Source organism: Artibeus jamaicensis, unplaced genomic scaffold (assembly GCF_021234435.1).
Source record: "Artibeus jamaicensis isolate MK-2021 breed Jamaican fruit bat unplaced genomic scaffold, CSHL_Jam_final contig_588, whole genome shotgun sequence".
Classification (NCBI taxonomy): domain Eukaryota; kingdom Metazoa; phylum Chordata; class Mammalia; order Chiroptera; family Phyllostomidae; genus Artibeus; species Artibeus jamaicensis.
Window position 1 is genome coordinate 1,444,450 of NW_026521895.1, and position 26,584 is coordinate 1,471,033.

At 38.5% G+C, this 26,584-nt stretch overlaps 1 protein-coding gene across 5 annotated transcripts in view; it reads right to left on the minus strand.

Moving 5' to 3' along the window:
- Positions 1–952: 952 nt before the first annotated feature.
- AKAP6 (A-kinase anchoring protein 6) overlaps positions 953–26,584 on the minus strand; it is a 485,646-nt gene continuing 460,014 nt past the window's right edge. For all 5 annotated transcript variants that reach the window (XM_053670522.1, XM_053670524.1, XM_053670523.1 and 2 more), the window contains exons 13-14: positions 10,051–13,472; positions 953–4,998 (exon numbers count right to left, since the gene is read on the minus strand). In XM_053670522.1, the coding sequence (XP_053526497.1) occupies positions 10,092–13,472 (3,381 nt within the window). In that variant the 3' untranslated portion in view covers positions 953–4,998; positions 10,051–10,091. The remainder of the gene's footprint in view (positions 4,999–10,050; positions 13,473–26,584) is intronic.

Genomic DNA, 26,584 nt, shown 5'->3' on the forward strand with positions numbered 1-26,584 from the left:
CATTAGCTCAAAGCCCAAACAAAAATAAGCAGTGGGCCAGATTTGGCTCATGAACTGTGGTTTGCTGACCCTGTTTTAGACTAATGAAGCATAAGCTGTAAGAGAAACTTGAAGACACATCAAGAACGTCAATGACTCATTCCTTCCTCATTAAAGAGTAGCTATTGAACACAACATCACCTACATGCTATACTTGACAAAAAAGTTTACCCTGAGTTGAATAATGAGAAAACAACTGGACACATCCAGGTTGTGGGTATTTTATGAAACTGGCCTGGACTCTTCAGAACTGTCAGTTAGAAGGGACCAAAGGAAAAAACAAGTGTGGGGAAACTGTTCAAGAATAAAAAGACAACACTTTAAAGCAATGTATGATCTTTGTTTGAACCATAGATAGAAACCAAAACACCTGTAAAAGGACATTACTAGGGTATTTGGAAATATGTGAATATGGGTTATCAAATGTTATTGCATCATTGTTACTTTGGGCACAAGGATGATATTGTGGACTTGTAGAATGATGCCCTTGTTCTTAGATGATGTATACTGAAGAATTTATAGATGAAGTAGTATGATTAGTAATTTAATTTCAAATGGTTCAATCCCAGAAATGTGTGTGCACATGCATGTGTGAATGGAGAGATGAAGCAAATGTAGAACAGTAACAATAAATGAATCTGACTGATGAATAAGCAAATATTATGCTACTGATTCAACTTTTACATAGGTGTGAAATTACTCAAAAAGAAGATTGGAAGATTATATACAGGAAAAAAGACACAGTTGTAAATTTAGTTGATTCAAGTTAGAAAAATTTGAAACATAAAATTGTAGTGTTTGAAAAATAAGGTCTTCATTCAAATTTTAAAATAATACCAATTTCATTTGGAAATTAAAATAATTAGACTTATAAGAAAGAGCTAAATCATTTCAGTGTGTTTTGTTATTTTCATCTAATTTATTTCCAGGAATTATAGCATGGGTAAACCAAGCACAACAAAAATGATCAAACTTAGCTTCTCAAAACCTCTGAATTTAGATTGTTCTGTTGTTGCACAAGACACATATTTATTCAGTGACCAGAAATCTGAAGTATGTTTTTTCTGTAATTAAAACTTTCAAATACAAAAAACACCTCACTTCTTCTAGTAGTCAGATCCACATAGTGCTGCATACTCTTTTACTCACTAGATTTTTTTAATGTAGAGAAACTAGGTAGGAAACAAAATTATTGGGTCATCATTTAATTTGGAGACATCATTCTATTTGAGGACATGAAAGGCACTTTCACAAGAAAAAAACTGTAAACTTTTGTAGGCAGAGACCACGTATTAGTTGCTTTTATATCTCTAATGCCAAACAGAGTACATCATACAAGTAGCCACTCAGTGAATGTTTACTGAATGACGGAATGAATAATGAATAAATGGAAGGGGGGACCCTGCTTTACATGGAAACGGGTTAGGCTTTGAGTTGATATAAGGTAAAGATTCAAGATGACTCTGGCACTAGACTGATCTACTGAAGGAAGTAATGGATTCTTATTTATTTGCTTATTTATTTATTTATTGAAATTTACAATAATAGAATAAACATATATCTTAATATATTTTTAGAGAAAACTTACCACTTAAATGTTCAGATATTTTTCTACATGTATGATGATGAGGACAGTTCCTCAATTTCAAGGATTCTGTCTGTTAACATTCAGTCAGGTTGAAATGGATCTGAAAATCATGGCATATGAAGGGCTGTTGAGGGAATTAAAAAACAGAAATCATAGCAACTGGGAGAAAATGAGTAACTGGTCTCAATTATCTTCAGGGCTACCATGAAAAAAAAGTGGTAGAAATTCTCTGAGAAGCTTATTAGGAAAGAACTAGGACCAGTAAGCAAAATTAAAGGTGGATGAGGGGGGCACTATGCAGATTTTAGTAACCCAAGAAATAGCTTTCCAACAGAGACATGCCCCACAGGGGGGCAGATTGCCTTAATAGTGTCACTGAAAGTGTGTGGGCAGAGTTGGCACGGCCATTTTCCAGGGTAACTAAAGAGGTAGCATCTACATAGAATAAGAGATTGAGGCTATTCCATCCCTTCCAACCTGAAAAAGCATAGTATCAATACAATAAACCTGAAAGTCATTCTACAAATATGGTGTTAACACTAAATAGATTATTGATAAACACATATTTTCAATACCTCAAGGTTTTCAATGTGTATATCATAGGTAAACAGAATATCATGATCTGTTTGTTTTTTTTTAATGTTTTACTGATAGATATAGACTTGGCATTAGTTGGTACCCAAAGAAAATTTAGGTTGTCTTGGTGTATGAAACAATAATACACCTCAACAGGTATCCAGAATGTTCTTAGGTATTTCAAAGACACTAGGACTTTTTTTCCTCTATATCCCAGGCCACTATTCCTGTTATCTTCTCAAGACTAGATTATTTTCTACAGCTACCTCCTAATGAGACATTTATCTCTAGTATCTTCCCCGTTAATCATCTTGAACACTGCAACTAAATGTCTGCCTAAAACTCCTTGTGATTAAATTATTATCTGGTCAAAAGCCTAAAATGATTAATCAGTTTTGAAATATGTATGGAAAAGATTAGAAGGGGAATGAAAATATAAATAGTTATTAAAATGGTAGAACTATAGACTAGTTTTTTTTTAATGTTCTTGGAGTGCTACTAATAAAGTCCTAATGATAAATAATATCCAGTGCAAAGCAAAGACTTGACAAAACTTCCTTACTACCTAGCATATCACATACAGAAGCTCCAACTGAACTGTTTAAAGAGACCCTCCATTAAGTCTCCCAGTTTGCCTTTTCTCCTCCTACCCCTGCAATAAGCTTCGCTAATTCCCTACTAACTTTCTGCTCTCTTCTCACCCTTTTTTTCCTCCTTGTCTCTCATTGCTGCTTCTGTCTTTGTACCTTTTACCACTTTGCTCTTTTCATCACCTGAGGACAATGACTATCTCTCCTATCATTTCATCTGTGATGCAGGTGAGCCCCCTGAGGGCAGAGCCTTCATTCACTTACCATTGCACCCCCCGCAACCAGAACAGTACCTTGCAGATAAATGTGTTAACGAACTATCAGTTGAATGAATGATTGTCATTTCTTTGACTGTATAAATCCACACATTATTTTTTTGAAATTTGGTATAAATTGATTATATACAGGGTCCAGCAGAAGCAACACTTGCTTGAGTGTGGTTGGTAGTATAATAATATGGGTGTGATAATTCATAGCTTTAATTTGAACACTTCACAAAAATGTCAGATGGTGTGCTTGAGAGTGATGTTATGTTACAGAATTACATGCTTATGATTTTGTTATAAAAGATTTTGTAATAAAAAGGGGGCATTATTTGTGCTGGACCCTGTATTCTGAGTAGTTTTCTAACTGCCTTATGTCTTTTTCTAGTTGTTTACAAGTTTTGGTGTAGGTCTCTCAAGAGGAAAAGATAAATGTTATCCATCTTACTTAATTCAATATTTCAATTCAGCAAATTTGTATTGCATACCTACTGTGGTAGGCACTTTAGTAGGCATCAGAACAAAATTAGAAACTGCATTTAGCAAGAGCCGTGAAGACCAAACTGAATATCTTTTAGCTGATTTCTTTTACACAAAATAAATACATTTGAAATCTATACTCTAAATCAAAAAAAGAGTGAAATTTTCTACACTTTCTACCATCTTTTTAACAAACCCATTCAAAAGAATTATATAAAATAAATATAAGATGTATCCTGAACATTAAAACCACTAATGATAAACAGAAAAAAATCTAATTTTTTTTTACTGCTTTAGGGGAACTATCTTTAATCATTTGTGTTCCAATATCTTTATAGTGATTGGAAAGGTTCTGAAAATTGTAAAGGCTTCATGTGTAGAGTCTAGTGTAGGCAATTTTAAGCCTCTTATGCGAGATAGATATTTTGGAAACAGCTATCTATAATATTTTTTCCAGAACCAGATGCAATAATTTGGTAAATAACACAGGTAGAAGAGATCACTAATTTTCCTTTTCCCCTAATAAGCTATGTTTATTATGCCAATTTTAATTACCATGCAATCTAATGGATTTAAGGCTTATATTTCCACATCACTAGACATCACAAACATGAAAGCATTTTATACTGTCATTATACATCAATGTTTGTACTTGGTTATACATATATACAGAAATTATTCACACATCTTAACCTTGCTATTTCTTCCTTCCAACCCAACCTAATTTTACCATGACAGCAGCTTTTTAATAAATGGTATAAGAAATACAGCAAGGCACACTTTTTAAAAACTTTTTTTTCACATTACCACCTCAAGAAGCATAAGAAAACCAAAAATGTTGTACATAATTTAATAGAATGTCATCAGTTTATAATATACAACACCATATAGTTGTTTCTTGAAGTGCTGCATAGATTATTATTATTAAAACAAAATAAATAAAATGGCGCTTTTCAAAGTTGCTTAATTTTGAAAGAAAGACCAGTATCTCTCCTCTGTGCTGCAATCAAATCAAATGTTGCCCTTTTAGGTAAAACTCTTTCAATAAACACAGGCATCATACCATTACCAAAAATTCATATCGAAACATAAAATTGGTCAAGTACTGGCAGGGCTCATTCCAGACAGGTGAGTTTAATGGACCATCAATTTGGTGAGCTGCAGAACTTTATAGAGCAGGTGGAGAGGGGAGGAAACAGAAAGTCTTGCTGGAGAGGCGGGGGGTGGTGGAGGTAGCTTGGGACAGGAATCTGTGGGAGAGCAAGCAGCTTTGCTGAACTTCAGAGACAGTCACCTAAAGAGAACCAGTGCACACATCCAGATCACAAGGTCACGTGGGCAAACCGCATTTGGAAGGGTCATCTTGGGGGAGGTCAGTGTCACAAACGGCAGTGACGTGATGGAACAGAGACCAGCCTGGGGTGGGAGTATGAGGCCACCCTTGAGTTGCAGCCAGGCTTATCTACAGGAAACAAAAAAGTGAGAGAGAAAAAAAAGGTTTCAGAAATGCCTGTTTCAGTTGTAACACCCAGACCTTTGAGGAGCCCGAAGGCTGCCATGTGTTCTGCAATAAAAGGACACTTACAATATAAAGCGATTGTAATAGCCCAGGGTTCACATTACTAAGTAAAAATATTTCAGAAACCATGTGAAAAAATACACTGACTTGTTTTGGAGACTTGGTTTTAAGGAAAACAAGAAAAATCATCAGGTTTGACTTTTCCTCTCAATCTCATCGCTCTTCTACTTGTGAACTCAGTTTTAAGCACTCAAGATAGCCTCCACTCACTACGAGAATGTGAGTCTGCCAATGCCAAGGGCATCAGCCAAGTATTAGCAGTCATTCACAGGGCAGGAACCTAGGTCCTCAGGGTTTAACCCTTTCTCCAGAGAGACTGTATGTGGGACAATGGAATGGAACAATTCCAGTATCATATAGTGGCAAAATATTCATAACATTGTGATCATTCCAAATGTTTCAGCCCCTTGCCTGTAAAAGAATATAACTGGGGCTTCTAGCTCAAATATGAACGCATATCATTTAAGGTACAGACAGTGTTGTGCAAATGAGAATGATTCAATTATGTCTGTACATCTGATGGCTCAGATACACATTTCCGCCAAACTCAATTAGTTCTGCCTATTTTTAAGCCTCTAAAAGCAACCTGCCCAATGTGATGAACAACTAACCCAGGTTTAGGCAACACAGGATGAAATTACTTAAGGTCCTCTGACCAGCTCTCAAACACAGCAGGCTTTTGCTTGTCTGGGTTCTGAATTCTGATGTCAGGTTGCTTTATTGTCTTTTCAGAACTCAGCATTCTCATTCTCTGTCTGGCTCTTTCTCAACAACCTCACAACCTGTTTAGGAACCAGAAAATCTTCAGCTAATATGGTTTGGCTGGAGCCACAGGAAGTTGGGGAGAGAAGGCAAGTTTGAGAACAGGGAGAGACAGACAGGAACAGATGGGATGAAATTTGGTATAGTAGAATCATGCAGTAACCCTAGAGAGGGCACAGTGAGTGCATTGTTCAAATGCTGAGGCCATGACTCATGTGAAAACTGGCCACTAAGTAGGGAATCTTTAGGTGAGGCAAACCGGATCTTACCGAATGCTGGTATTTAAATTCTCTCTGGATAATCAATTCTTTTAACTTGGCCCACTTGAAAAGGGGCAGGCCAAACTGGCTGAGACACAGATCTGTGCTGTGCATGCGTGTGCTCACGCATGTGTGTGCAACGCACATGTGTGACGACAGGAGGATGACCAATAAAATCTTCATTATTTATCATGACAAAGCTAGTTATTCAGAAGTGCTGGGTAATTTAAAAAAAATACTTCACATCCACCAGGACCTGGATTTATTGAAATAATTTTAAAGGCATATTTGATAAAATTACACCTGTCTTGTTTAGTGGAAAATAAATACACTATCACCAATAGTAGTTTCTTAAATGTGCTTCGCCAGTATGGGGTCATACTGAACACTCTGTGTCAATCTGATGAACAGAACGGAAACTGGTGGTGTGTATACATGAGAAATGTTTGCTCTGACTGCGTTCTCAGTTGGTGAAAACCGAGCAGCAGCGGTTTCGACTGTGCATGTGTGTACTCCAGCATGGGTAAAGATAAGTAATTGCCTAAAATCTAAAATCTATGGGCATCCAACTATCACATATGCAGACCAGTGAAGTAGGAAAGGCTAAAAAGTTCTAAAGGAAATAAGATGCATCCTGAGTAAAAACAGCCCCTCTGCAGTACACCCACACACAGAGTAAAATAAAGCTGAAAACCAGAGCAAACCAAAAGGAAAAAATAAAAAGTACTCACTGGCTGCATGTGATGAGTTAAATTTTTGTACTACAGGATTTATCCTGCATGAAGTTGAGGGTTAAATCATTCACCAAAGATCAGAGGCTTATGATGAGGATTATAAAGAAATAACTGTCAGAATACAGCAAAAAGATTAGTGCAAAGTACATCTCTTAGGCAGGTCCTAGGAGGCACTCCAGACATACATTATACGCTTCCTCCAAATTAGGCAGAAATATCTGATCTATTCAGTTACCTTTCCTTTGATGTGATTTGCTGTAACTGACCTCTCTATTTTTATAGAAACATGGCATATAAATGAAAATAGTGAAAAGCACAGCAGTATTGCCTGGAAACTGGTGCAAATGCAGACTGCATTAGATCATGTTAAAACTTCTCATGCAGTTTCAGTATGTTTTTAATTAGAATGCAGTAAATGAAAAAAACCTTTTCAAAAATTTTTGAAAATAAATGTTACTTGCAAACTGTATTGCTATTATTCTAAGTTACAGCACTCCTGGATGACATAATTCCATTATCTAAGAACTTATTTCTTATAAAACCCAGCAAGTTGCATTTAGTGAATTTTATTACCCTGATAAAAAGAGCACACCAACTGATAGTTTTAAAATGGATTAAAAAGTAAGCTTTTCCTTTTGCTATTTTAAATTTTGTATGAAGGACAATGGCAAGAATTAAGCTTTAATAGGCATGGAACTTCATATTTATCAAATAAAAATTATAGTAATTTTTGGTAAAAATACTAAATATAACAACTATTTTAATAAATATCAAATGTAAATGTATTAGTTAAGTGTATTCCTGACATTTAACACTGAAGTCATTTCAACATTTTGAGATTAAATAATTTGCCACAATTGATAGTACTTTAACAGTATGTAAATCTTTATACCCAGGTACCATGTTGATGACTGGTGAAAAATTTAGGTATCCAGGTGTTTTGCGTACATGACGCTAAAAAAAGAGCAAACCTGAATAGGCCAGTAAATGTGGCTATTTAAATGCCCTGAACTGGTAACAAGTCACTTGAGGGCAACGTGAGTTCTACAGAAGTAAAATCTATCTGCTTCTCCCATAGCTTGGGACAGGGCCAGGCAGTACATTCCGGGGGGACTCACCGAAATACAGCTGACTGGCAGGCAAGCTGGCTAACAGTTCTACACTGTCCCTGCCTGTAAAATGTGAGGGTCACACACACCCATCAGCACATTCACTTCTCCAAGTCTAAAGATGGAGCTGCTCATCATTTACATTTCTGTCAGTACTAGCTTGTGTAAGGGAGGGAGGAAATGCCCAGAGGATCAGAAAGGGAGGCGTGTACCCTGGAGGTGTCTCCAGTGCCAGAGCTTCTTGAGCTCCGGATCAGCATGACTGGTGGTGACTTGAGGGTCACAGTCACATGATGTCATGCTCAAAGTGGTGCTGCTTTCCAGCCTTTATCCACTCTCAGAGAACAAAAACCAGCCAGGCTCTACCAGTCCTTCTGCGGTGGTTGGCAGAGCCAATGGTACAACTGGTTCTCATAGAACTTGGTTTGAAGTAGCTCATGGAAATGCAGTTACTCTCCCTTAATGGTCACTTTTACTGCATACTGATGGAAAATGCGATTACAGGGTGGACATCTTTCACAGAAAATACATTTTTCTCTCTCCCACCTTTGTTCTCATTTGCAGCCAATTGTAAAAAGTCTGAAATATAGAAAATTAGTTGGGCTATATTAGTAAGTAGGATGCCTTTCTTCAATTCTGCATTCTGAGTTTATTTTTAGGATATATATATGTATATATATGCACCATATATATATATATGGTATAGATTCCCCCCTCCTCATTTCTAGCAGCTCAACACAGAATCACACATTTTAATGAGCCTAGGGCACAGGTGTTGCAGGAAAAAAAATAATGATGTTTGCCATTCATCTTTCAAATTAAATAATGTGTTTTTAAATAGTAACTTTTTTCATAATACATTATGGGAACAACATTTATCTGTCACATTTTAAAAGATGTATTTGTAATAAATGTAAATTACTTTTAGAAAATCAGTAATTAGGCTCATCAAAAAATAAACAATCTGCCACAAAAAAGATAATCTTTAGCATAGTTAAGTATAATAACTGTTATTTGAATAAGTTAACAAATTAGGGTAGATTGCTTCTGTAATTCATTTCCTATAGCACAAGTTTAGGCTGTGGCATTAAGCTTCTGGAGCTGGGGGTGGTGATGCCATTTGGCACCTCAACTTTGGTAAAACACAACTCTCGCATTCAAAAGCTCAAATTTTCTTTAAACTTGATTGAGATAGTATATTCATCACTGAGGCTTAACAATGGGAAATAACAGAATTTCTGTGTCACTTTTAGAACTATAGCATCATCTCAAAGTTATCAATCAATAGCTGTCTGATTAAATATGAAGGGTGAAATGACTTAAAAAATTTGATGGAAATCAGCCTGTCAACTTCAGGCAAAATTAGAAAATTCTGTTTTTATCAAAATGCCATCAACTTGTCCTATATTCTTTCTGCATTTGCTTTCTGGGCCTGTTCTCAGTTTCTCTGTGTGGATAAATAAGAGCCTCTTCTTTAACATCCACTTTCCCCCTCCGTTTGATTCCTCAGATGTGGCTGTGACTAGGAGTTGTGACAGCACAGCCTTCTGCTGGGGAAGCAAATGTGATGATAGTTACTTGAGACAGAAGCATAAAAGGAGGACCCAGATCAGAAGACACAGCCTTTAACCCAATCAGTGCTCATCTTCAGGCAACAAAGGCAGCGGGCAGCTCTGTGAGCAGGAAACTGAAATGGTGAGCGTGGTCATTGTGCATGCATTTGATCAGAGGGTATAATTGCAATTTGGAGGACCGTGTTTTCCTCCCTCAGTGGAAGAATTTGAGGGCCTCAATTATTCAGTTACTTCCTGAAGTTTTGTATTGTTCTTGCCAGAATGATGTAATAAAATAATGTCACTAAAAATGTCATTTGTGACTGTTTTCCCCTTTTGCTTCACAGTTACTTGCATTGTTGGGAATGTGTCTTCTACCTAAATGTCTTCTTCAGATAAGTATGTGCCATGACTAGTCATTCTGACTAGTCTTTTTTCCTGTTCACTCAAACACATATAAAACATGCATGATAAAAACTTATTGCATGTGTATCTAAAACATGAGAACCATACGTACCTTTCAATGAGATGATTTTCATGCTTGGAGAGGGTTACATTCTACCTATGCATATTTCTGTGTCGTTCTTCATCCAGGTTTAGAGGGTTGTCTTCGCAGGTTAAAGTTTGGGAGTTGGGACTCGAGGTGGCTTTGTCTCTGGGCTGTGCTGCCTCTGATGAGAGTCCTGGAACTCCAGGTTTGGCTAAGGCAGCATTATATCCCTCTGGCATTCCAGACTCACCGGGGTGTTCGGAACTTGCTTTTTCACTGGCCAGCCTTGAAGGACTAGATGACTTGGAGCTTTCTCCACAGACATTGGAAGACTGGGGTAGACCATCCACTTCCTTTCCAATGTCAGATCCTTCTGTGGGGGGAGGATTTGAAAGAGCCACCATGTCCACATCATCAGTTAGGAGAGAAATATCACTGAACCTAGAAGAACCTGCTGCTGCCTGTACTGGCATTGCAGCCTCACTGGCACCTGCAGGCTCATTCAGGGGAGCGCTAGAGAAATGGGGCTCATCTTCCTCAGGGTCATCCTCAACACAGGCCTCAAAGAAACATTCAATGTCTTCCTTGTCTTCTAGGCCAGAGTCAGTAATGTCCAGCGGCAAAGGAGTGTTGCTCTTCTCTTCTATGTAATTGGTGACCTCCCCACAATCGCTGTCATGAGATGAGAGAGATAAGTAGGAATAAAAGTCTCCCTTTCTCAGCTGGATGGGCCGGTGAGAATGTTCTAACACTTTCTCCTTGATCTGAGTTAATGAAGTAGGAGCAGCTGCCTCATTTTCAGGTTGAGATTTACTTTTTAGGGCAGTTGAAGCCATATCGATGATTTCCTTAACAAAGTCATGTACTGAACAATCTTCAGCATCTTTCGGATGGAAAACAACTGGCTCACAGTCACAACAGGAAACGTTATCATTGACGGAGGCATTTTCCTCAATTTCATTTTGTTCAGCTCCTCGGCAGCAACCAGCAGGTTTTCCAGCCATACTTGGTGCACCATTAGATGCAGATTTTAGTACGTCAGAGTCCTGTCTATTGATAACTCTGGTTTCTGAGGGCAGTTTTGGGCAAGACTTCTCAATGCAAGGAGAAGCAGCCCTTTGATTTTCAATATGGTGGTGGTTTTGAAACTTTGGGGGAAGATGTCTAACAGTTTGGGGGACAGATTCCTTTCCAGCAGTGTTTGAATCATCTGAACTATCCATAAATGCTTTACACTTACAGTGCTCACTCTCTGAAATCCTTTTCCTGTCTGAGACAAGATTTTCTGATTCCTTTGAAATCCCATGAAGTTCATCCTTCTGTCTTTCTGGAGTACTTTCAATATTGCCATTTTCCATATCAGCCACATATGGATCTTTATTAACTTTGAAACTATTTTTCTTATTTTCACCCTTTGTCCCTAACTCATGCATGTCGGACACATTCTTACTATTTCCATTGTTTTCAGAGAGATGTTTTGTGGAGCCATTTAGCAGGGCCTCAATGCTCAGTGTATCCGAGGAATTGGTCACCTCATTACTACTTATCTCCTTGCTGCCCCTTATCTCATCACTGAGATTACACCTTCTCTTATCTCTAGCCAAGGAAAGCTTTGGTCTAATCCAGGTGTGCAGTTCATTCTTTATATAGTCCAGCCCTGACATCAAGTTACAGTCTTCATAAATTTCATCGTCTGTTGCAATGCTGGAGTCATCATCCTCGTCTTTGATGCACAGCTCTTCTTCTGTCAAGGTGAGGGTAGAGCTGGAGAGGAGGTCACTGTCATCTTCATCATCCGTGCAAGCAGAGGTGCAAGAGACATTCACGATCATGCTGACATTGACATCACTTTCATCAGCCACTGAACGAGTCAGGCGCTTCCTGAAGGAAGCATTTGATTCTGGGATCCTGTTCTTGTGTAGCATAATATCCTCTGAGCAAAGAGAGAGCTCATCACTGCTGCTAAGTTCTGTAAGAGATGTTGGCGAGTCTTCATTGATAGAAGATGCTATATCTAATGACAGCTGGCCAGTCAGGGACATCTTTTGGGAACCGCTTTGAAGAGTGATATCGGAAATGCTTCGCTTTATCTTTTGCTCTGAGGGGCTCTGGATATTCTCCAAACGATTCAGGAGATCTAATGTCCTTTTACTTAGTTCACCGACTGAGCCACTGCTCACACTTATGTCCCCAGAGCTGTGACAGCTAAAAAGATCTTCATTGCTTTTATAGGACGTCAACCAACTTTCTAAAGAAGTGCTTCGCTGGAGGCTGTCACTGCCATTTTTAAAGATGCCCAATCCAAATAAATCACCCCCTGGAGACAGGGACTCGACAGATGAACTATGAGATAAAAGGGAGAGCTGTTTGGCATTCTGCATGCCAGTGAGTGACTTCTCTACATCACCACTTTTATATGAAGCATGATCCATTCCGTGGGATGCACTTGCCAAAATCCTTTCATGGGGAGGTGCATCTGGTTGTAACTCTGTAGCTTGATGTTTCGATCTGCAGGATTTTTTATCAAAATAAAAGCCATGAAGCAAGGGATCCTCTACATGTGCTTTTTCATTTTGTGACTGTTTCATTATCATTGGTAATTTGAGTTTTGAGCCTTGGAGGTAAGAGTAATCATAAAATGTAAACACATCATGTTTTCCTTGTAATTCTTCCTCCAAACAGTCGGGGGTATGTTTGATAACACTGTTTAAGTCTCCGACTTTTCCATTTACACAACCCACTGGTGAAATGGATGACTGAGCACTATCAGGAAGCATAATGGTTTCCTCCTCATCTTTAAATTTTTGCACTAACACATTAATAGCATCTCCTATTTGCAGGTCCAGATGTTCAGTGTCAGCATTACTTGGGGACCCATCTACCACATTGAGCAAGCACGCTTCAGAGTTGGTCGTGGTGTCAGTGTCTCCTTCACTGACGATTCCACTCTCGCTGCCTGAATTCTGGCTCGCGTCTCCTCCATGGCATGGGCAGGGCTTCACCAAACTAGGGCTCCCTAGAAGATCTGGCAGAGATTTGGTAGATGAAAATGAAGAGTCTTTACTGAGACTCTTAGTTAAAATACTCGGCTGTGTCGTGCTGGTGAGCTTCGGACTGTTCTTGAGGAACGGCATGTGGTTGTCCTCATAGAGCTCCACGTTGTGGAGGCTGTATACTTGGTAAACGTGTGGACTGGAGGGGGCAGTAATACTTGATGTGTACTGAGATCCCCCATGGTCACCTGCCTTTTCTTCATAACCAGGTCCCTCACAACCTGTCTCTTCAAGTTTTAAGGAAGGCATGGTAGATCGGGGTTCTCGATCAAGGTCATTTGATTCTTCATTCAAACTAATTAACTTGTTACTTATGTCAGTTTCATCCCATTCCAGAGCATCCTCACTGGTCCCATTTAGGTCCATCAAGCCAGGATCAATCACATTCAAAGTCTCCTGTGTAGGGGGAGGGAAAAAGAAGAATTAGGAAACATAAGCATGAAAATTTTATCCATTCAAAATGTCTTCAAAGACTCAGGAAAGAAATTTGCTCCAAGCATTGATTTGAAAGATAGCATAATTATTAGCTCTATTCCTCTATGGAATAACATCCGAAATTATTGAAATAGGCTGTTCTATCAATAGTGATTTGTCACTGAAGGCAATAACATAGATTAAAATGTAGGATTATTATAGTCAAATTGTAATTTAAAGAATTAACCATTTTCTATTGATTCTTCTACATTTTTAACCTTGGACTGAGTGAAGATAAAACTGTCAGGTAAAGAAAAAATATATAGCCTATCATATCTCTTAAGATACATCCACCCTGACACTGTCTCAGTTCTGGAGGCCATAGTAGAATACTGTCTGCAGCCTCCTAAGGTGAAGCCCCTTAGGCCTCCATTCCCGGGATTTGCACTTAAAGCCGTTTTTGACTAGGGAAATAGAACAAAGGTGCAGCCTCCCATAGAGCCAGGTCTTCCTTTGCCTTCCCTTTCAGGACAGCGCCTCTTTAGAGTTTGCCCTGTTCCCAGTCAGACCCAAGATGAGCAACACTGGACTATTTCCTCACCCACATCTTCCTGGACTCTGAGTCCGGGGACCAGGGCTCCAGGGCAGTCCCTGAATCACACTTCTCTCAGTCCCTCTCTTTCTTGGCCCCTCTCTCTCTGACAGAGATTCTGCTTTGGTACTTGTTAAATCATTTCAGTATTTTCAGTCCCACTCCTATTTCTTACAGGCAGGAACCTCCCTCTTTAGCCCACCTCCAGCCCTAGAATAACAACCACCTGAAGACTTCCCTGACTCCCAAGGATGCAGTGGCCCAGATTCTCATAATTATGCTGCTCTCTGCCTGCACAACTGGGACCCTGGATACTTGTGTGGACCCTCTGGTTTTAACCCTGTGGAGATAGAACTTAACACATTCTAGGGCACAGTAGTAGCTGAACTAGCTCTTGGTCTCTCTGCCCAGACTCCTCCACCATCCTCACTTGCTGTCCAGCTGTCATGTGGATTCATGCGAGAGCCAAGAGAGGTAACATAGATACTGCAGACCCTGTCAGGGTCAAGGACAGACAGAAACAGACACAGAACTCTGCAGTTCAGCCTATGCTTGTGCAGGGCAGCTGGACACAGGAGCATGGCCACAGAACTACATGTGCAGAGTGAGTGAAGTGCTGGTTTTGCTGCTGATCTGCATGGCCTTGGGTGAGTTGCTCAACCTGTTATCTGAGCACCAGTCTCCTCACATCACTTGTTAAAAGGGGCTAGCACTGCTGTATTTTGCCATATATAACGCGTTCCCCTGTATAACACACACCCAAGTCTTGGGCCCAAACTACCAGGAAAAAAATCTGTCATTTTAATTTTTTAATTCAATTATTTATTTATATTTAGAAACAAAACTCATTATTGTATTCCAGGGTATTATTTTGCATCTGGATATCACCATTGCTTTTTAGAGTTACATTTTTAATGCATAAGCATAAGTAAAAGAATTAAAAATGTTTAGATAGATATGGAATTAGTACTATCCATGTATAATGTGCATCCTTATTTTTTCCTCAAAAATTTGGGCAAAAAAAGTGTACATTATACATGGTAAAATGTGGCATCTTTCAGGATAATTCTGAGCACTAAATGAGCTTCGCATGTGGAGGGCCGAGGAGACAGTCGGTTTGAGGTAGCCATAATTCTTAATGCACCTAGAATTGCTCTAGCGTGGCCTTGAGTCAATTCATTCAGGGTTCTCCCTGCCTACCTCATTCTCCTCTTCACATCATTCCTTTCGATTTGCTCTTAAAACTACAAGGGATTCATGACTGGGTAGGTAGACAGAGGTGTCATGCAGTATAACAGGTCAGCATATTTGCATTACGATTTGGATTTCCTTTAATAGTCTGGTTGAAACCCCAGCCTAATGCTTTATTCCTTGGTTGTGGGAAAAAGACTTTGCTGGCAAAACATTAGCAGAACTTTCTTAAGTCCTCAGTCCTTTCTGAAACTAATAGTTAAAGGATACCACCAGACATGTTAGGTATAAAATACCCATTAGCACTTTATTATACTGGATATATAAGAGATTATCTGTATCGCCCACTTAAATGTAAAAGAGTCCAGTTACAAAGTAAACATTAATTAGGGGATATTTTTAAATTTTATAACAGAAATCTTTCCTGCTGCCAATGTTACAGCAGTTAATTTAGTACACCCGCACTCATCACACTGGCTTAGGTATGGAGTGCATACACTGTGATGAATTCTTATTAGAATTTCTGTTTATTCTTTGCTTGCTGATAAAGGCAATACTAATGACTGCTTAGTATGGCTAATGAATGTTAAAATCTTCAGCTGCAGGGACGATCAATCAGTCTAATCAAATAGTATATTAATTTCAAATACTATCGTGGCTGACAATATACTCTTAGAGCGCTAATAAATAATTGAACCAGTCTTTCAAAGGAGCTCTCCTTGTCTGGTTGACTCTAACATGGAGCAGCACAGATTCTCGATGAGAGTCCCAAACCCGGGCTCACATTGGGTGCGGGGGCCCAGCCATCTGGATGTGCGCCCGGAGCTTAGCCCAAGTGATGCTGGTAACTCGGACTCGTCTTCCATGACAGAGTCATTTTCTGACCAAATGCTGCCTTGCTCGCTTTCCAAATGGAAGCCTAACAAAGTATAAAACTTACAGCAGCACCTAAAAGAACAAATTCTTTATTCAGTAAAGTGGTTGGAGTGGAAAATTTCCACAGAAAATGGTTAACTTTTGGGTATAATATTATCTTTCCCCCTTCTTAATTCTCTCCTATATATCTCTAAATTTATTGTAATTTCTGAGATATTTTTGTATGTCAATTCCAGGAATATCTGACAACATCCATTGGTAAATCGTTCACTTTAGACTTTAAACTTTACATATTAAGAAAGTACTACTTGCCCTACCTCTCTTCTGTCATGGGTTCAATTCTGTCAATATTTTCGATAAAATCTCCATATTCTTAAGATTTACCCTCACACATAAAACATACCCGGGGGGCAAGGATGTGGGGAGAGTTTCCAAGAGAAAGGACATTAGAATGTTTATATAACTCAAAAGTTGCTTTTGAAGGAAAGGTATATGCATAGAGTAATAGAGTTGGTAGGAAAATTATTTGATGTTATCATTTTTTTAGAGGAATTGTCTGATACTTAAAAAAAATACAAGTGCTCCTGTCTTTGATAAAGTGATGACTCAAAACTGGGTGAGCTGGCTAGCTGTGTAGTTGGACCGCCTGGGTTCCCAAGGGCTTGGGGCTGGGGGAGCAACTCATCTCCCATCTCTTGTCCTCATGTGGACAAAAACTGATGTTAACACAGTTTAAGAATATTTGAAACCAAAAGACTGGTGAGTAGTATATGTGGTTCCAATAGAGAATCTGCAATTCCAGAGAAAATTCTGAACTAAGTTAATTCATGCAGGGTGTCTTATTCATAAACTTGCTTCACTGGTACAGAAATTTTGGCTGAACCCAAGGGCTTTAGATAAATACTTATGCACAAACACACATCTTTACAGATCTGCCCAAGAAGCAAGTAGAATTCATTGGCGATGTTTTTTTTTTATTCTTAGAAGCAGGTTATTTATATTAGCACCATATATAGGGAAGATAACTAAAAATGACTGGAGAAATGATGATGATGAGGAGGAGGAGGAAGAGGAAGAGAAGTAGGAAGAAAGAAGCAAGATTCCAACTTCAGTGGGTAATACCATCCCAATTAACTTCTTTCTGTACTTGCATGTCTTTAATTGAGTAAGGTCTCCCAGGAATGCATTTCTGGAATTTTCTTAAAACTTGAGGTTAAAGGGTGAATTTTTATAAGCAATCAGAAGTACATTGTCAGCTGAAGAGGAGAGATGAAGGAAACTAGTGTTCTATAAAAGAACTCAACAGAGATTCGATACAGCTATCTCTGGATTCCTTTCATTTCCTTTAAAATGTTGCATCTTTTGAAAATCTAAAGAATCTCAAAAAGAGCAGGATATTCTTTATGTGATTCTACTCAAACTTTTGGTGCTCAGAATGGAAAAAGCATTAGGAGGACTTGCAATCTGTGTTCCCCTCGGTTTATTCTGGATCCAGGAGTTTATGGAGTGATACCACTTGCAAAGCCCTGGGAGAGGAGATTTATCTGCAGAAAACCAGGATACACTAAAAACATACAAATAAATAAAAATAATAAAAGCATAAACAGCTTTCATTGTAATTGAATAAAGATATGTCTGGCAAAAATCAGACCCACAATGCGAGGGGACCATGCAGAGAAGGGAAAAAATCATATAAATATCAAAGTGGGGGAATCAAATGAAATGAGGGGGAATTCCAACCTTCATATACTCACTCTGATTTTCTGATGCAATAGTGTCCCTAGAACCCACCTCCAAATCTAAAACCAAAGTGTTTGAGCATTAGCTGCATATTTATTTTCCTAAATTAGACTCAGGTAGAATTTTTTTTAAAGAAAAAGACAAAACACATCAATGATGACAACAAACAGCCAGTTTTCAAAAAATGAAATGCCAAATTTTATGAAAATGAAGTTTTTTATTACTTTGCCTCTTATTGGGCAGAGAACTGAATCAGAGTTAGCAAGAAAAAAAGATAGATGAAAAAAGAAGTAGGGTAAAAGTATGATGTTCACTAACAACTATTCTGGGACTTGGGCTAGAAACTCGAACAGATCTGAGTTTGAATCCTGGATCCTCCCTCTCACGTTAGCTCTGTGTTCCCGGATGAGTCACTAAGCATCTACATGCCTCAGTTCCATCATTTGTTTTTCCAAGATAGTCACAGGTCCTTGTGTCTACCTTAGGGCTTGCTGGGAGCTGGAAATGAGAAAATGTTTGCCGAGTCCTGTGGGAGGGCCTGGCACACAGCAGGGGTGCAATGACGGGCAGCTCTCAGCACACATTCCCTGTGCTGGAGTGAAAGGATGATAGCACAACAGTATGGCTAACTGTTAAATAATCATAACAGTGCTTGCATTAAAACTGGTGGTTGGTTGACTAATCTCTTTTATACAACCACGTGCATGGAATTCAATACAATAAACATCAGTTAGGTCTTGTACTCAATCCCCTTGCACTGTAAACAGGGTGTCGGTTTGTCTTTGCATGTTTTGACTGGGCTCATCCCTCAGGGATAACCAGATGACAAAGGACACCTGCCCAACCTTCAGTGAGGCCTGCAGCACAATGACTTCCCATTTCCTGAAAAGAACTTTAAAAAAATGAACGCCCATTGTCTGTGAAATTCTATCAGAACTGACACATCACAACAATCAACCACTGCTCACTATCAGATTGACAATAATATTAAAGTAACTTGCCTCGGCTCAGAAAACTCTTTGAAAGTCTATCTCACATTAATGAACAAAAACCATCTCAGTGAACGCTTTTTCAATAATGAAGCTGATCGGAAACTCAAAACGGACAAGTAAAACCCCAAAGTATCTCACAGATATCACTCAAATGATTACCAACATGGACATATTTCCTAGTCCTGATTACAAAGACATTTCTGAACTAGTTGAAAAAAATCCACTAGGTGTTGTAAAAGTAAGTTTGACAATAGCAAAATGGCCTTAGTTCTCAACAGGGACCAGAGACAAAAGGGAGCCAGCCCACTATCAGGAAGCAGGGGTTTTCCTCCCAGACCTACACTCCGTGGGGCTCTTTCCGTCCTGTCTCCACTAGAGCCCCAGCACCGAAAATAGCGCCTGGCAGAGAGCTGGTTCTCAAAAAATTACAAACGGAGAGAACTGAAGGGATAAAGACTCGTCCATGGTCTCATGAACTGTTGCAGGGCTCTGGGGAAAGGCCCCAAGGTAAAACTCTGCCCTGGTGAAACCACCCGGAGGATTTCTGGCCTCCGAACCGGTGCCACCTCGCAGATAGGCTAGTAGCCTCGAGAACACTGTGCTCAGTGGAAGAAGTCAGACACAAAACTCAAACACAGTGGACTCTTCAACAATATAGGCGTTAGGGGCACTAACCCCCACGTGCAGTTAAAAATCCATGGAGATTTTTATTACCCCCAAACTTAACTATTAATGGCCCACTATCAACAGGAGGCCTCACTGGTAACATATACAGTGAATTAACATAGTTTATCTATTATTATGTACTGTATTCTTACTATAAAGCAAGCTGGCAGAAAAAAACATGTTATTAAGAAAATCATAAAAATACATTTACTGTATTTACTAAGAAAAGTATATACTAAAAAGTATAAGTGGACCCATGCAGTGCAAATCTGTTTTGTTCAAAGGTCAGCTTTGCTTTGCCTATTGTATGCTTCCATTTATATGAAATATCCAGACTGGACAATCCAGAAACAATAAAAATTGGTGGTCACTAGAGGCTTGGGCAAGGGGAGAGTAGGGAGTAATTGCTTAACAGGTGTGGAGTTTCCTTTTTGAGTGATGAAAACATTTTTGTGTTTTTTTTTTAAGTAAAATTCCACTGATTATGTAGCTCAATGACATTTTTAAAAAATATATCTTTTTAAAAAATTTTATTTAGTTATTTTTCAAGTACAGTTTTTTGTCTATTTCTCCCATCCCAGCCCCCACCCCCACCCCATGCTCCCCACCTCCCTCCCATTTCCACCCCCCTTAGTTCTTGTCCCTGTGTCCTTCCTATTTGTTCCTCCAAATCCCTCCTCCTTTTTCCCCTTAAATTCCCTTCCCTCTCCCCTCTGGTCACTGTCCCCTTGTTCTCTATTTCAGTGTCTTTGTTTTTTTCTGCTTGCTTATTTGTTTTGTTATTTAGCTTCCTGTTAAAGGTGAGATCATATGGTACTTGTCTTTCAACACCTGGCCTATTTCACTCAGCATAATGCTTTCCAGTTCCATCCACGTTGTTGCAAAGGGTAGTAGCTTCTTCTTTCTCTCTGCTACATAGAATTCCATTGTGTATATGTACCACAATTTTTTGTCCATTCATTTACTGATGGGTACCTAGGTTGCTTCCAACTCTTGGCTATTGTAAATTGTGCTGCTATGAACATTGTGGTGCATAGGTTCTTTGAAATTGATGTTTTAGGATTCTTAGGATATAATCCTAGCAGTGGAATTGCTGGGTCAAAAGGCAGGTTGATTTTTATTTTTCTGAGAAAATTCCATACTGTTTTCCATGAAAACGTTTTGGAACTAGAGAGAGGTAATAGTTTTACCACTTTCTGAATGTACTAAATGCCATTAAATTGCTCATGTTAAAATGATTAATTTTATGTTATGTCAATTTCAAATCAATTTTTAAAAAATGTAACAGGAGTCCTCAGTCCTGTTGAAGTCCAGAGCTGGCGACACCATCAAATATAACAGGACTTCGTCACTCTGCTGGGGTCTTTGCTTAATACAAACATTATAACAGGTAACATTTCTGAATTTCTTTATATCATGCAGATATATTATCAATAAAGATAGTGTCTTTATTACAGGTTTCTCTGGCCTGCATGCATGCTCACATTCTCGGAAATGCTGAAGAGGAAGCACAGTGCTTCTCCTAGTTCAACTTCACTCATTTTGATGCAACAGTCTCTTTTGAGGAGGAGCAAGGAGTGTGACTAAGAGAGCCCTCATTTGCTGAACCGTCTGGCAGGGTCACCAGTGGCCTTGGGATGGTCCATGCCAGCCACACATACTTTAGTCTTATTTTAGTTGATTCCTCTGTAACATTTGACCCCACTTTTGTTGACATTCTCTCTGCCTTTGATTATCTTGATTCCAAGCCTCCTCATGAAACCCACTTTGGCTGACTCTTAAATGACGGTATGTCCCACAGTTCCACTTGCTTTTTTTCACCTAAAGATGTCTCTGCCATGGTTTAGCCACATAAGGTCTGATGGACTACTATTTTGAACATATATAGGCCGCACCGAGGAGAAAGAAATTCAGAGAAAATGTTGAGGGAAGGGGACATTGCATGAAGAGGGACCAGGAAGAAGCAGAGGTAAAACAGAGAAAGCCTTGGGGATGCCTTCGAAGGAGAAAGGAGCAAAGGAAACAGGAAAATCCAGGTAGAACTCCTGGTGTAATATTCTGGAAGCTGAAAGAAGGAGACTTTTGAAGTAGTGGGTAGCAAAGAGTATTACAGTCAGAGAAGATAACAAGAAAGGGTGGGGAATGAGGGGAAGACACTGAATTAGCAAGAAGAAAGTCATTTGTGACCATGGAGATGGCAGGTGCTAGAGAGGCTGGTGGGGGAGGAAAGGAGCAGGCCAGGTAGCAGCCTGGTAGAGCCGCCGTTGAAATTGCGAACCCAGTCCTGGCAGGTGCTGTTCACCACCTCTGTTATCCTCTGGCACCAGTGTTGGAAGAACAACAGAGTGAAGAAACTTTGGAGGCTAGAGAATCTACAGGAAACTCTTCAACTGTTCTAACACTTCTGCCTTCAACCCCAGACACTGTAGTTCATTCTGACTCTGTATCTTTTAAAACAAACAAATAAAAACCTCTTTAATACTTTTACATTTGATTTTCTGTGTGAAGAATAAGTTTGCCAAGAACTTTAAAGTTCTATAAACAGGGTGATTGTGGAACTGTAAGAAGAAATTTGTAGAAGAAAAAAAAGGATATAAAAGATATAAGCACTTCTTTCTTCCCTTTTTATAATTTCACTTTCACTGGAGGTCTGCCCCCAAAAGTGATATTTTGATTAGGAGGCAATATATTTGTGACAATAAACTAAATAAAATTAGATACTTTCATGCTTTCTAAATGACTTTTGGGTTTATTAATCTCAGTGTTGGTAGTAGTAGAGCTAGGTGGCAATAGATGAATGCCTGAATCAAGCTATGTTTTTCTTAACCAAGTTCATTATTACAGACATCACTATTCATATTTGTTAAGTATCCACTGTAGGAAAATTTACTTTCTCAATCAATTCTGAATGTTTTACTAGAAGTAAGTAGAAAATAATCTACTTCTGTTGGTGAAGAAATTATTTTATCTGGACTATTGCTTTATATGCAAATATATTGAAATTTGTATTATACTCAGGATAGACTGAATTGGTTTATTTTTTTCTCTTCTTAGTCACTATTCTGTTTCCCTGAAAATTTTCCCCATAGTTTCAAGAAAGTACCTAAATTTAGGATTGTTTTAAAAAACTTTGAAAGGATTTTTAAATAAAAAGAATTTCTATACCTGACCTCGTCAGTATTATGTGGAACTAAAACAAACAAAAAAGAAAGATAAGTACAAAAAATTAACTTCAATAAAGTTGTGAAAACCCAGCTACAATGAAATAGTGGCATTTTCCACATTCCACCCTATGGCAAACTTGATTGGATGACAATAACAGACCCACAAGCCAAGTTACATAAACCACGTTCTCCCAATGATAACAGCTGGTCCAGCTTATCTGTCATTGTTCTGTTTGGTGTTTGCCTTTTGACTGTCAGGAGTTGACATAACATTTGAGTTTTGGGCCTCAGGATATAATATTTGTCTCACCTTTGCCTTAGGGAAAAGTACACTATTGTCCCTGCTTTATGTCCCTGCTTTATGTCCCTGTTAATAAAAACCTATTATTTTAAAACCTACAAAGTATATTTGTAGTAAAGAGGAAGTAAACAGTCCTGTAAACAAGTGAAGTTTACTAACACCTGGGCTTCTCTGTGATGAAGATTTGGGTTCCTAATTACCAGACTGAATTTTATGAACACAAGATTTGCGGTCTGGCCCCAGGGTGGACTAATGCACAAGGACAGCTTTGCAAGCACGCTAAGGGCTGCCTGAAAAGCCAAGCACCAGGTAAGAGAGCTCACCCATATTCGGAATCCATGCTCTTTAAACAGTATATATTACTAGAGAGAAGATCGTATTTTTTCACTTTCAACAAGGTACACGTTAACGGCCAACACTATATTACTACTATTCTTAATTGTTTGCTCCTTGCGGATAAATGGACTGAGGGACTTTTGCTTTTTGTTTTTAATTCTAAGATCATGACTCTAACTCACCATTCAGACAAAAAAAAAACCCTCATAAACCCCACAACACAATTAACAATAAAACATAGGTGAATTTGGACAAGCAAATTAAGAAACACCAAAAATGGTAGGTATCACTTTAATCTCTTTTCCATCTCATCCGTATCAGTCAACCAAACTTGTCTTGCTTTTCTTAGTTTATCATCTAATTGACCCAAGGTTTAAGATGGTTAACAGGCAATTCAGCCATGATTTGTTTTCTTAGGATGACTTAGCCCTTGTTTCTACATCCGATTTCATTTCATTTGACTTATGTCTTTGTTTTAATAGTGTCCTTTAATAATAACTACTTGTATTTATTTTCTATTTTAATTATATTTTATTATGCTATTACAGTTGTCTCAATTTCCGCCTTCGCCCCCTCCATCCAGCACCCGCTGCTCCCTCAGGCGATCCCCACGCCATTGTTCATGTCAATGCAACATGCATATAAATTCTTTGGCTACTCCACTTCCTATATTGTACTTTACATCCCCATGGCTACTCTGAAACTATCCATTTGCATTGTACTTCTTAATTCCCTCACCCCTTCACCCATTCCCCTACACCCCCATCCTATCTGGCAATCCGCAAAATGCTTTCCATATCCATGATTCTGTCTCTGTTGTTTTTGTTTGCTTAGCTTGTTTTTTAGATTCAGTTCTTGATAGATATGCATTTATTGCCACTTTATTATTCACAGTTTTGATCTTTTTCTTAAAAACTCCCTTTAACATTTCATATAATAATGGTTTGGTGATGATGAACTCCTTTAGGTTTTTCTTGTCTGGAAAGTTCTTTATTTGCCCTTCGATTCTGAATGATAGCTTTGCTGGGTACAACAATTTTGGCTGTAGGTCCCTGCTTTCCATGACTTTGAATGTTTCTTGCCAATCCCTTCAAGACTACAAAGTTCCTTTAAAGAAATCAGCTGACAGTCTTGTGGGAGCTCCCCTGTTGGTAACTAACTTCTTTTCTCTTGCTTCTTGTAAGATTCTCTCTTTATTTTTAACCTTTGCTGGTTTAACTATGATGTGCTTTGGAGTGGACTTCTTTGCATCCTTCTTGTTTGGGACTCTGTGTTTCCTGGAGCTGCATGTCTACTTCCTTTACAAAATTAAGAAAGTTTTCTTTCATTATTTTTTTCAAATAGATTTTCAGTTTCTGGCTCTTTCTTTTCTCCTTCTGGAACCCCTAGAATGTTGAAATGCTTCAAAATGAGGATAGTATAACAATAACTACTTTCAGACTTAAGGAAGACTGGTAAGTCTCAGAATTGCTCTATCATCTCCCTCAAGTTGTCACAAAAAAAATAATAACTGGAGAGAATATAAGGTATACCTGATGCTTGAGAAGCTTCTTGAAGTTTCAAGATAATTTCATATAAGGTAATAAAGATCTTTGATGTAAGTTTCCATGAGATTTTATATTCTAATTCTTAGAGTCCTTAGACATGTTAAAAATATAGAATCCCTAGATGATTTTCTTATTGAGATCTAAAGGTAAAAATATGAAGGATCCTGAGTTCTGATCTGATTTAAAAACTCAATCTTCATTGGAATAGAAGCTCTGGTCCTGGGCTCTCATGAAGGAGGCTCTTGAGAGTATTAAATGTCAGGACCTTAATTCAAACTGTAACCCAAAGCAAAGGTTCCCAAATCAAAGAAACATAAAGTTCATTCTAGAGGAAAGATGATCTCAAAATGTGAATTCATATTAGATTTTAAAAAGCATTATTAGAGACTTAGAATCACTGTAATCCTTTAAAAAGTTTTTGCAATGCAAAAATTAATGAAAAATAACTAAGAGTTCCAAACTCTTTCAACATGGGTCCTTGGGCTGGCAACTAAGAGAATATGCTGAGTTTATAGTCCAAGGAAGCAAGATATGGACCAAGCCAGCAGACCTAACTACCTGGGCCAAAGCTGCTCACTTTACCACTCTAGGCACTGGTCATTGGTAGCATATGACTTACCTCTGCTTTTCAAGCAGTCACTGCAGAGTATACCTTAGTTTCACTACATACAGCTTGGCTGTTTTTTTTCTTAATAAATAGCAACAATCAATGCAATACAATACCAAATGACCTCCACCCCCTACCAATCAACAGTATTTTTCAAGCCTAGTCTATGCAAGACATTCTCCAGACAACGTTATTGCTGCTGTTAGGAAGCATAAGGAACACTTGGATAGAGATCCCTTATGTTTATCTGCAGATAGGTTCCATATTAAGACAACAAAGGCTTCATTTTTTCCTTCAAAATTAAAGCCCCCCCTCCCACCAGATTAATCATTTTTCCTCATTATTCAGTAAAATCACTAGATGAGCTGTGACTCCATAAACTTTAGGAACTCATTTATTATGTTGACTGATCAGACCTTGTGTTTATTTACACAGTGTACCCATAAAAACTCAGCTTTCATTAGTGCTGGGGAGGAAGAGTCCCTCCCTTCACTGGGGAAGGTGAAGCTGGAGAAGATAATTAACCATGAAACAATAAGGAGGCTTGCTGGGTAAGCAGTAGTGTGAAAACAGTTACTCCTCACAAAAGAGGGGAAATTAGCTTGCTGGATAAAAAAGGAAGTGTCAGATTGAAGACTGAAAGGCCTGCCAACAGAAGTAGATAGCTCTATGCATCATTAATGAAATTTTTTAACACTTAAACGCCACAGCTGTCCACATTTAAATGCATGTAAATGCCATGTGTTTCCAGAGACTAATATGCATGTTAAAACATTTCTTTTCTCCTTAAACTTCTAGATATTGTCCCTTTCTGTTTCATTTCACCTACTTTCTTTCCAAGAATAAAAATGCACCAGCTTTTTCAGCATCATGTCCTCATTTCCAAAACCCACGTATACCAAGCATCCTGGAGATGGGCAGCATGCTCATTATATTTTAACAAACACATTATTTTACATTCATAATACTGATATTTTAGTAAACAGAAAGTTTGTTTTGATTTTGCTGCTTCACAGAGTGAAGACTTACGATGTGTGTTTCCTTTCAAAACTTCCTCCTGGAGCATTAGTGCTCCCTGAAGC